The sequence below is a fragment of the Lactuca sativa genome, chromosome 2 (genome assembly GCF_002870075.4).
Source record: "Lactuca sativa cultivar Salinas chromosome 2, Lsat_Salinas_v11, whole genome shotgun sequence".
NCBI lineage: Eukaryota > Viridiplantae > Streptophyta > Magnoliopsida > Asterales > Asteraceae > Lactuca > Lactuca sativa.
This window is the reverse complement of record NC_056624.2, coordinates 32,157,154-32,170,010: the sequence shown is the minus strand read 5'-3', so window position 1 is coordinate 32,170,010 and position 12,857 is coordinate 32,157,154. Positions and strand designations below refer to the sequence as shown.

The following is a 12,857-nucleotide window of genomic DNA, read 5'->3' as shown; positions in this document are numbered from 1 at the left end:
TCTTTACATCTATGTAGTAGCTAAGTGTCCTCAGACGCATGCTCCTGCATGTTGTCTAAAGCCTCCACAACCTTATGTTAAAACCTTAATGAATCGATAACACCAATCGTTTCTTCCCAATTAGGCTATGATTTCACATAATTCATGAGCTACCTTACTCTTCTCATAATGAGTTAAGAGTTGTCTACTTGGTCACTTTCACATAGCAGAGCTACTTTCGTTTCCTTAAACCACCTTACACTATTCTCCATCACATTCGCTTCCATACAAGTAACCCTTAAGACTCTCAGCAATTACCACTGAGGTTTATGGTTGCATAACATCTGTGTTAATGATCTTAGTTTCGTTCCACCACGAATGAGTGAAACCCAAAATTCAACACACTTAAATGAATTCACAGTGAACAATTAAATGTTTAAGATTATCACCAAAGAATTAACGAATGGTACATTTGTGGTCTGTACCAAGAAATCTCTTTTTCTTTTGCGAGATCTTTATAAAGTGCTCTTGTCCCAAGACATATCTTCCCATAAGATCCAGTTTTTTTTTTTTTTTTTTGAGATTTCTAAAACTTTCCTGACCACTCAAATATTTCCCAACCTACTCGTTCAACAGACTACATCGGTCACACGAGTACTTTATCCGAACATTTGTACTTATATCAAGTTTCGAAGTTTCGTTGAAGATAAAACCACCCATTTTGCCTAAAGAAAAGATGTTATTCAATGTTTCTTAATAAAAAATTGATCATATTTCAACGGGAAACCACACCGACACTTCTTAGTCTCTCTTGACTTTGAAGAAAGAGATCTATGCTCGGGATCCACAGTTTCGTGTCTTATTAGACATCAATAGATTCCTTTAGAATTTATTGATTTACGTCTGTATCTTTGGCTCACTCTTGCATGAAAATCCTAGTGATTTTCAAAAGTCTAGTTCATGGTTCTTACATTCAATTTCAGGTTCGCAGTTCACCTAATGTTCTCTTAAAACGAATGCCGCTTTCATATGAGACAAAGGGAATCACACTTACTGCAAAAGGGAAAAGCTGACGCAGCAATTTCATGAGGATAAGAATTGAAAAGGGCGCGTGAAATTTTTAACGGACGTCTACGTTATCGTCGTATGACGTATATCTCTGACATAAATAGTTTTCAAATCGTTCTTTTTCATGTGACGTTTCATTAATCGATGCAATAGCTCTCTAGATCTCTCACCTAACCAATGGTATAAAAGGTTTTTGGCGCTTCATCTCACAATTCTCTCAAAGATTTCCAGCAATTCAAAAGATCTCTACTGTTCATCATCTTCTTCCTAAAGAACTCAACAATGGCGGGCTCTTCTGAAACTCCATCTGTTCAAGAACAAACAGGGCAATCTCAACTTCTTACCATTAAACCGTATCAAAACCTGATTATTGATCTTAATCCCTGCAAATATGAAAGCCACTTGCTTGTGATCATCGAATTCCTGAAGTACTCTCCATTGATCACAACCCTAACCAAGAATGAAAGTGTTCCGATGTCACTACTATCCAAAGCTTATTCTTCTACATGCTACATAAAAGAAGAAAAAATGATTACATTTGAGATCCTCAAGCAAAAAACCTCCATCTTAAATCTCGATTCTGCTTTGTTCTAGGGCTTCCTCAATCGGACGACATGATTAACCCTGGCTCTATGTCCAACGCTGCCCTATTGGAGATGTTTTACCAAATGGGATACAAAGAAACCCTAACCGCCGTATCCAAGTTCAGGAAACCAAACCTGCCACCACAATGGAATGGCCTCTTTACTTTGTTGTTCAATGCCTTTTCAGAAAGAGTCATTGGATCAGATTGTGCTAGCAAGCTCTTTATGGCAATCGTTTACGGTGTTTATACCGGGCTGAACATAGACTATGGTGCTGTTCTATGGAACCAAGTGATTCAAAGCACACTTTCAACAACTCGTCATAGGGAAATTTCTTGTGCACGTTTCTGGTCTATCATAGTTCAAAGGGCCATCAACAAGTTGAAGATTCCATTTATGAAAGATATACTGATGTCCAATGTTTCAAGCCTCCACACCACTAGCATCATTGTTGCAGAAACCTCTAAGTACCCTTTTTTTGGTTCAATTCTTAAAGCCATGCTTCGTGATGTGCCAACTACCAGCAAAATTCTTGAAGCCTATCGTAAAGTGAAGGCTGCTCTATCTGAGTTTCTCCTAAAAGGCGAAAGTTAAAGAGGGTTGCTCGCAAGACCAAGTCCCCCACTCCATCTGAAAGAGAACATTCGGAATCTAACACTCAGTCAGATATTCACAGTAAAGAGGACGATACTATTCACAACGAGGATGAAGAACCTGTTCGCAACGAGGTGGAAGAACATGTTCGTAATGAAGAGGAGGAAACTGTTCGCAATCTAGATGTCACATCTAATCCTGAGGTAACTCCTACTCACAATGATTTCATTCCATCTCCTCCTCCTTCACCCAAAACTACAACCACTTCCATACCAATCACTATTGCACCCTGTCTTCTACCTGTTTCATCTCAACCTAAAAATTCTATTCCTCTCTCTACCCCTTTATTTACTGAGTCAACCACAACTCCAAAAACATTAGTTGAACCTCCGATTTCGGTCAACGCATCTGATGCGGGGGCTAAAACTTCAGATTTTGCAACTAGTCACAATACACCACCAATCTCTCCTCTTCCCCAGAATGACTCGGACATGATTTATGGGGATGCTGACGATGACTTAGCAGGTTTTACCTTTAGTCCATTCAACATCAAGACTGAAAGTGATGATGATGCTCCTGTTACTCAACACCAATTGAAGATCATCACTGAGAAGCTTGATTCATTGATCAGATCTTCTCGTGATTCTTCTTCTGATGCTTACTCTAAGGCTGCCGTTGAAGCCTTTTTCTTATCACTTACCAAAAAACATTAGGCCAACTTGGATAAGGCCAATAAGGTTGTTTCAGATTCTGCAGCTTTATGCGGTGAAATGGCTAGCAAAATGGAAAACCTTATTTCTGATGCTAAGGCTTTTATGGCTTCCTTCCAATTATCTGCTGAGTCTAACACATGTTTGGCTAATGAGGCTACAACTGGTTTGAAGACAACCCTATGAAAGGATAAGGAGGCGCTGGCATGGGTGTGTACAGAGTTACAAGATGAGAATGTCGACTTCAAAGCTTCTATCTCTACGAAGCTGACAAAGATTTCAGAGTCTCTCTTAGCTGAAAACAACCTTATGGATCAGCTTGTTGCTCACAACACTATAGTCAAAGTTCATCAAGCCAACAAAGAAATCCAAGATCTTTAGTCTGAGCGTACTGTGGTCAAAAGCTGTGTTAGGGATGTGAATACTTTGCTCTCCAGCATTCTTGATTCTCATGATCCTATTCTCACCATTTCCATTCGCAGGCATCTAGTTGACAAGTTTCGTCCTGCTATTGCTAAGCTTAGTAGGATTGAGATTGTTTCAGAGACTCCCGTCATTCCGAAACAAAGGGGAGAAGCAGATTCTAAGAAAGGGCGAACCCAAACCTTCAGCCAAGCACATTGTGAAAAGCGAGATTGAGCCTAAGGGTAAAGAGAAACTTTTCAGCGATGAGCCCATCGTTGACAACAATAAAGATGAAGAACCTGATGAAGATGAAATCAAAAGGCGAAAGGCTCGCGAAACTGAACTGGATGAGCAAAAACGAATTTTTCGTGAAGCTGAACAAAAAGAGAGCAGAACAAGAAGCTCAGGTCACACTTGAAAGCAGGAAGCTCTTGTTTCCTGAATGGACTTTGAAACCTATTCAAAGTGAAGCTGTTGATCTACCAAGTCAATATTGGTTAGAGTCAGTTGTGTCGTCTGAACTTTAGAACACACAAGATTCGTAAATGGATCTTCCAATAAATCCCAAGGCCTTCAAGTTTCGCTCTTTTGTGAAAGTTGCGAAAGCACCATCTACTGACAGCGGAGCTGACCATCTCCTATTCTCATTCAATCTCAAGCACATGAAGCCACAGTAAGAAATGTGGAATGCGAGCAAGATAACAATAGTGAAGGTTTTTGGACCAATTGAAACTGACAGTTTCCCAAATGCAAAATTTAAAGTTGTCAGATGTAACATCTGGATTTACAGGTATTATATTTTATCATTTTTTTGGAGTTAAGAGAGGGACTCGACGAGTTGACGCCAAGACTCGTCGAGTAGGATCGTGATTTGCTGACTAGATAAATGAAGGGACTCGACGAGTCGGTAAAGGGTGGACTTGCGAGTCCGTGATGATGACTGAAACCCTAAATCCCCGGGCATGTGCCCTATTTAAAGGACCTTATAGCCCTCATTTGCGGCTACCAGTCCAGAGAGAGATACCCTATTGATCTTGAGCGAGTTGTGAGAGAGTTTGAGCCTCTTTGATCATTTTTGGTATGATTTTGCAAAGGAGAAAGTGTTTCCAACAAGAGGAGGTCAAGAGGATTGCATTTCAATGGGTTTTCAGCTTGGATCTTCAGTTTTGAGGTAGTTATTCGATCCTATTCTTCTGTTTTGCTTAAGGGCATTGAATCTAGGGTTTTCTATACCCTTTTATGGCTTGTTTAGTTGAGTATAGTATCCCATTGAGTGCTAAACTCTAGATCTGTACCTTTTGAGGTCCAGAGAGCCTGAACCATTCTGCTTTTTGTGGTTCTATGGAGGAAATGGACGTAGGTTGCCATGTTAGAAGGGATTTCACCAAAATAAGCCTTGGGTGCAATGCATGTGTATCAAGATTCGACCTTTACGTGGTTATTAGTCATGGGGAAGTCAGATCTATAGATTAGAGAAGCAGATCAAACCTCAGGAGGTCAGATGAGTGTTGTCATGGGAGCAACTTGTCGAGTTCATAAGTGGACTCGACGAGTCGATTCGGGGTTGCCCCGTGATTCGTTGCTGAGTAGCCCGACGAGTGGAAAGGGAACTCGTTGTGCCAAGTGAGGCTTAGAAGGATTCAGAGGACCAGTGTGGACTTGCCGAGTCTCCTGAGTGCACTCGATGAGTCTGGTCAAAGTTTGACCGTTGACTTCGTTGACTTTTAGGGATTAGTCAATGCTTGGACTTTTGAGCCATTATAGGGGTAGAATGATCTTTTACCCTTCTTAGAGTACTTAGAGGGGAATTAGTGTAGCCTTTGAAAGTTATATTGATTAGAGTAATTATTTATGTGATTAGGCAGAGACTAGTTCAGTATTTCCGAGTTCGAGATTCTTCGAGATTTCCTGAGGTGAGTCTTCTCACTATACTTTACCTTGAGTGGTAATTAGAGTTATGTGATATAGTATCTTGTATGCTATTTATTTGATGTGTTGCACCACATTATTTCTATGTGATTTATGTTGCGTGTATATCAGAGTTTACAGAGTTAGGACCGGTAGGTACACAGAGTTAGGACCAGAGGGTCCACAGAGTTAGGGCCAGAGGGCCCACAGAGTTATATCCTCGAGTGACTATTATGTGTTATATGTGGTATTTTGGGGAAGTCACTAAGCATTTATGCTTACAGTGTTGTGTTATGTGTTTTAGGTACCAGTGAGGATCGCGGGAAGGTGCCGACATGATCAGTACATACATTATGATATTGGGTTGTGTTTCTATGGATTGATGTGTGATACAATGAGATTTTTATAATATTTATGAATGAAAGTATGTTTTTAAAAATGTGAAAAAATTGTTTGAAAATCTACAGTGTTACATTAGAGGTTTTGTAAGTCAAGTTCATGAGTTCACTCTCGCAGACCTGCCATGTCTCAACCTGTACGATTGGATCATGCTCTACAACCTGCTGATTAGAGATGAACAGAAGTATGAGCCTGCTATTTCTCATCTTAAATTAATGATAACTTTCAACATTCGGGAAGTTGGTAATATGGATGTGGAAGTAGCTGTTGTGTTGCGAAAGAAGCCCAATGTTCTCCTTAAAGAATCTCCTGAAGGGTTTGAGAAATTGAAAATTAGGAAGACTTACAAAGAAGGATGGTATGTGGTATTTCAGGCTAGAGAACGATGTAATGCAGAGTTTCACAAGCCTTGTTTTCATTTCCCTGATAAACACTTGTACTCTACCTCTTGTCTTGAGTATATTTTGGACATGGTCAAGAAGTTCAAGGGCAATAGCAAAGGAGATTTGAAAATGCTTCTCTAATATGATTTTATGGTACATTCAAGTTCGCAAGACTTTATTGAGCTTCATTTCGAAAGTATACGAAGTTTAGAAGCGAATTTAGGCTTGTAGGACTCTCACTCAATTGATGCAAAGGAGGAGATTGTTAGGATTATTATGTTGCGTCATTGGGCCTTATGTATAGTATGCTTTGTAAACGGGTTGGGTCTGTCCTCCCATATTTATTTTCTAGGGTTAGAGTATTTAAGATGCATGCATGCATCGTATTTTGGCAACTCTGATTATCATCTTGTAACCCTAATCACGCCTCTACCGTAGCCATTCTTCATCGAGTTCTTCTGAGGCGTGACTTTTGAATCATTCAGCATATTTCGAGTCATTGCCATGTTCTTGCTTTAATCTATTTGAGTCTAATCGATCATTCAAGGATATTTAATCCTAACATCATATTTTGTTAATAGGTCAATATATATTAAGATTTCTCAATAGAGAATATGAAGTTGATTGGAACATAAAACACTTATACCAAAATTTGAGTGTGTCATGCTAAGAAATATTTGTTCAAAAACCTTTAAGATTATATGGAAATGACAAATTTGAGTGTGTTATGCTGATCTGACAGAAATATTTGCTCATAAACCTTTAAGATTACATGGAAATAACGAGTATCCGGTTTGAGTTTTGGATGTCCTTTTGGTTTAGATACCGTAAGATTATAGCATTTATAGAACCATATATCACAAAATAACACTATAATGTATGTTTTCTATTTTTAAACTACATATAAGTTGTTATAACAACACTATAATGCCTAGTTCTTAATTTTTAAAATAACAATGAGTGGTTATAATAACACTACTTTTTAAAAATCATATGAAAGCTTAAACATGTTTTTGAAGTTTTAAGTGAAGATCAAGTTCGAATGCTAATACATTTTACTTACGATGGCTAATAATTTACTTTTTAAAGTTTAACTTATTTTGATCATCATAGCATTACAAGAAAGAACGTCATTACCAGCGACACTTTTAGCGGCGACATGAAGCTTTAGTGGTGACTCAAGCTTGAGGTGTCGCTAATGCTCTGTGTCACCGTTAATAGCGTTGTTGGTAATGCAATAAGAACTAACTATGTATTGACCCGTTCTAGTAAATCCTAACCATCTGATCAACGTTTTAATACAATGGTTGGGGGCCCTTCTCGCACAAACTCAATACCAAAAACATTTGGTCGCCGCTAAAGGTCTTGAAAAAAAAGAAGCGGGATAAGTTCCCTCTTATGTTTATGCCGCTATTGCTAATTGTTGTCGGTAATAACCTCGAGTCGACACTAGTGTCGCCGGTAAAAATGGACGAAATAAGACCCCATATGGTCTCATTTTCTTTCGTTCCTACTTGTTGTTGTTCCCTCTTGAGTCACTTCTTCCTTGTCAACCTTCAACGTCCGGCGATCAATATATAGTAATGTACTTTGGCATCAATAAATGCATGTTGACTTGGTAATTGTGTTTTTGTCCCAAGTGCAAAAAATAGCAATGTACATTGGTATTTCTTTTATTTAAGGTTCTTTAGCACAAAAAAGTGTGGTTTATTTAATTTCAAAGTCTCATATATCTATATAATTATCAATAAATGCATGTTGATTTGGTAATTGTGTTTATGTTTTAACTGTAAGAAATAACAATTTTCTTTTGTTTTTTGTCTCTAGTTTAAAATAACAATGCAATTTGGCATCAATAAATGCATGTTGGTACGTTAATTGTGTTTTTGACCCAATTGCAAGAAATAGCAATGTACTTTTGGTATTTCTTGTATTTAAGTGCAAGAAACAACAATGTACTTTTATAGTTTTTGTTTATGTTTGATATTTTAACTTATAAGTTTATATATGTTGTTATTTATTATGTAATTGGATAATCTTCAGGAAATGCTCAACGATACGAAAAGTATAGGGGGAATTTTTTGCGTTTTTTTCAATTGGGTAAAGATCATGGAGGAAACAAGGGGATTGGAGATGATGGTTTGTTGGATAATTAGTATGTGTTTTGTATGTTAGACTTGTTGTGTCACTTTGGTGCTTCTTGGAATTATAACACTTTGGTTGTTTATTTTGGTATGAAATTATAACACTACTTGGTACATAATCGGATGTCGGGGTTTTTTTTTTTTTTTTTTTTTTTTTTTTGTATTTAATGTCGTTACGTATTTGTTTTTTGCATCAAAAAATGTTGATTTAAAAAAAAACAATGAACACTGATATTACTAGCACCAGAAAGAATTAACGACGATAAGGTTTTTAGCGGCGACAAAAATCTTTACCGACCATATTTTGAGCAATAGTGAAATAGCAGTACCAACAACATTTTACCGGTGACATTTCTACTCTTTACCGGCGACTTTTATCGCCTCTAGATTCTCTTTTTTCTTGTAGTGTAAGAAGGAGGTTTAAAGGATTATAAATATGAATGTTTAATAAGTTAGAAGAGTTTTTTTTAGTAAGTAAAAGATAAAAATATTTCATATATTAAGATGATTATATAGTAACTTAGAAAGGAACATTTTATTTTTTAACATTATTTACCAGCAAACTTGTTTTGTGTTTGAAAAACATTATACACATATGAACTTGTTTTGTGTTTTGAAAAACATTATAGACATATTACATACACACTCTATGTCCTGTATGTGGACATGATGAGTGCATGTGCATCACAGTAAGATTCAGACCATATATAGCAAGCAGTTGTGAAGGGGATACGTAAATAGTAATCCCTTTTCACATAGTTCCACTTAGTTAGATTGGTATGTGACTATGTGTTTTTCAAAATTTTATTTCGACAATCAACGTTTTAATATAAGTTACGTATACAACAACATTTGACATCAATACATTTGACACAAATTAATTAAGTTGTTAATGGAGAGAAATTGACATATTTTACGCAATATATTATATAAAAGAGATAAAGATTTATGAAGATAACGAATTTTCACTTATGTTTGTATTTAACTAGGTGTAAGATTCATGTATTACATAAGTTAATTAAAAAAATTAAATATAAATATCTAAATATTTAAGAACTTTAGATTTATAAAAAATAAGAAAAATAATGAATTATTAAAATTGATTTTTTTTTCTTTTAAATTCAAATAAATAAACTAATGAACTTTAATTTGAGAATTTTGAAATAAGAATGTAAGTCAATTGATATTCATTTATTATTATATTTATTGTAATTATTACATTAAAATATAATGTAAAATTTATTAAAATAGAAAAATTAATAAAATAACATGTGATAGAAACGTAAAACACTTGATATTTTTATCAAAAATAATTAAACATTAAAAAGTAAATTACCAACCATGTTAGTTAGAGTAAAAACGTATTCTGGTTAGCATCCAAATTTCATCTTCATTCAAAACTTTGATATTTTTAAGATTTTAAAAATGAACGTATATTTATGTGGAACACACAATTCTGAGAGAAAAGTATTTGTTCCTAAACTTTTGAGATTATGGACAAATGGTTAGCATCATGTTCGAGTTTTGGATCTCATTCGCGTGTATATACAATAAGATTATGGCATTTGTTGAACTATATACCTGTAAAAATGACATTATATTTTCTATTTTTAGATATCGTATGAGTTGATATAACAACACTATAATGTATATTTCCTATTTTTTTTAAAAATTGTATGAATGGTTATAATAACACTATTTTTTTAACATCAAATGAAAGTTTTAAAAATATTGAAGTATTAAGTGAAAATAAAGTTTGAATGCTAACAATAATATTTTTTTATTTACTATAGTTAATGTGGTTGGTAATTTATTTTTTAACGAACTTAATTTTCACAATGAGCTTATTTTTTTATATTTAAAGAACACGATTATGACCGGTAACGTGTGTTTTATATGTAGTTTATATAGTTCGACCCAAGCTACATGCAAATAACAGTAACATTTATAAACAAAAACATCTTTTGAATTAAAAATATACACAAAATTAAAAAGCATCGCTCAAATACAGGCCGCTATAAAGTCGCATGTTGTGCATCAGTAGTGTATGCACTATAGGGTCCCCTAAAACATATAAAATTTTTATCATTAGCTTAAAAATATGTTTTATAATAATCATATTTGATAATAATATTTATATATAAAATCCAGAAAGTAGAAAAAACACAATTGAATCATTAAACTAAGTAACTAACCTAACTTGTTAACCCAACCTGAAAATTTTTATTAACATTTTTTTAAACGATCATCTTATCCATGCATTACCATCAAAATTTAAACGTCACTTGGGTAATTTCAAGATTTGAGGCAACGGCCTTTATGTCCAGAAGGAAAATGTTGTTGACTTGATCGCTTAGATTTGTATATGCTTTCACTATTCATTCTTTTCACATGTCAAATTGTCATTCCAATATCACATAACATTTTATAAATACCCTATATTATAATTCATTTCTCTCCATCAACCACCAAAGGAACTATAATCATGGGGTCATTCAAACTCTCATTTACACTGCTTTGTTTCTTAATTCTAGGAACTGTTCACACCAACCATTCCCAAAACTCTCAACAGGATTACTTGGATGCTCACAATACAGCTCGTGCTCAAGTGAGTGTGGGGAACATGGTATGGAATGCGACTGTTGCTACCTATGCTCAAAACTACGCTAACCAGAGAATAGGGGATTGCAATCTTATACATTCTCAAGGACCTTATGGTGAGAATCTCGCTGAAGGTACTGGTGACTTCACAGGTACTACGGCAGTGAATTTATGGGTAGCTGAGAAGACCAATTATGATCATTCCACTAATACATGTGCTAGTGGTCAGGTTTGTGGACACTATACTCAAGTTGTGTGGCGTAATTCTGATCAACTTGGATGTGCTAGGGTTCAGTGCACCAATAATGGTGGGTGGTTCGTTATTTGTAGCTATTATCCTCCTGGAAACATCCTTGGCCAATCTCCTTTTTAGGGAACTTGAAATATGTTGTTGGTTATCTGTATAGTATATGAATAAACATGCATTTCTTTGGTGCAATAAAGAGTAAACTGATATTGAAATTAATTTAGATGTCTTTTGATTACATCATCATTCATCATGACCAATGTAATTTTTCTAAAATGTATATTTAGGACACGTACATAGGTATACACGAAGGACATACAGAAGTAATCAAGAATTTTGGTCATAATATCACGAGATATTGCAAATAGAGTTGTATTATATTGATATACATACATGTCACGATCCAAACGCTATCGTCCATGCATGTATGGTCATATCTTATTAATTCATTTAATACGAGGCAATAGTTTTTTTATAGAGCAATGAAATATAATTCATTAGACCGATCGGTATTGGTCACTCAACTATGTTGAGGCCTATGTAGCCTCCATTAACACCGTTAAGAAGGAATGAACACCGACCCCTATAATGCGTTGTGATTGTGTGTTGCCACCGCAACATCCCTAAACGCCTTTCTTCTCTCTTTCTTTAATAGGACCGATTATTTATGTATATCCTAGTGTAAATGATATATTTTTATTTCCTGTATTTTAGATTAGTTTGTTGTAATCTCTTGGTATATATATATATATATATATATATATATATATATATATATATATATATATATATATATATATATATATATATATATATATATATATATATATATATATATATATATATATATATATATATATATATATATTTCGATACATATCTCACTCAATTGTGGTGATTAGCCCTAGTTCTCATAGAGCAAATATATATTGGCTACCTCATCCCACCTGCTCAAATGTTGTTGGATTAAAATGGGTATTTCGAACGAAATTTCGTGCTGATGATATTATTGGAAATTTAAAGCTCATCTTGTTACTCATGACTTCATTCAAATACAAGGTATTGACTACTCTGCTAGTTTTAGCCCGGTTGTTCAAGCATCAACAATTTGGATCATTTTCTTCTCTTGTCGTTCTAAACAAATGGTCTCTCCATCAACTAGATGTCAATAATACTTTCCTAAATGAAAATATATCCAATACAACATATATCAAGCAACCACAGGTATTTGTTGACTAAGATTTCCGAATCAAGCTTGTATTCTAAAGAAAGCTTTTTATGGACTTAAACAAGCTCAACGGGCTTGGTTTTGACGTTTAAACTCATTCCTTGTTAGCCTTGGTTTTACTTGCAATCGTGCCGATATGTCGTTTGTATTCAAGAATGAATCTTCGATTGTTTATCTATTGGTGTACGTTGATGATATCATCTTGACTGGGAACAATGATACTTTGATCAAAAGCTTCATTACTCATCTTAACAAAGAGTTTTCAATTACTGAACTTGGAAAATTAAATTATTTTCTCGGACTCGAAGTTTTCTATCTTAACTCGGGTATTTTTCTTAGTCAGTCAAAATACAAGGCCTTAGCAAATATTGCTTTCGAGATAGCATGATTAATTACCCATCTTCTTAGAGAACTTCATATCCTATGTTCGAGACATCTTACTCTCTTATATACAACAAAACAGACCTTCACCCACGACCCTATTTGTGTGTAATCAGTGCGTAATGGTCTTTATCCACGGATTGTCCACGAAACCAGATTGGTGGGAAAAAGCTCGTGGGTAATGTTTTCCCACGGATTACCCTCAGAATTACCCACAGATTATCCA

General features: G+C 35.0%; 1 protein-coding gene across 1 annotated transcript; it reads left to right on the top strand.

Moving 5' to 3' along the window:
• The first annotated feature begins 10,659 nt into the window (after nt 1–10,659).
• Nucleotides 10,660–11,148, top strand: LOC111909018 (pathogenesis-related protein 1B). The gene has a single exon (XM_023904814.2). The coding sequence runs from the start codon at nt 10,660–10,662 to the stop codon at nt 11,146–11,148; it is 489 nt and encodes a 162-aa protein (XP_023760582.1).
• Nucleotides 11,149–12,857: the final 1,709 nt, after the last annotated feature.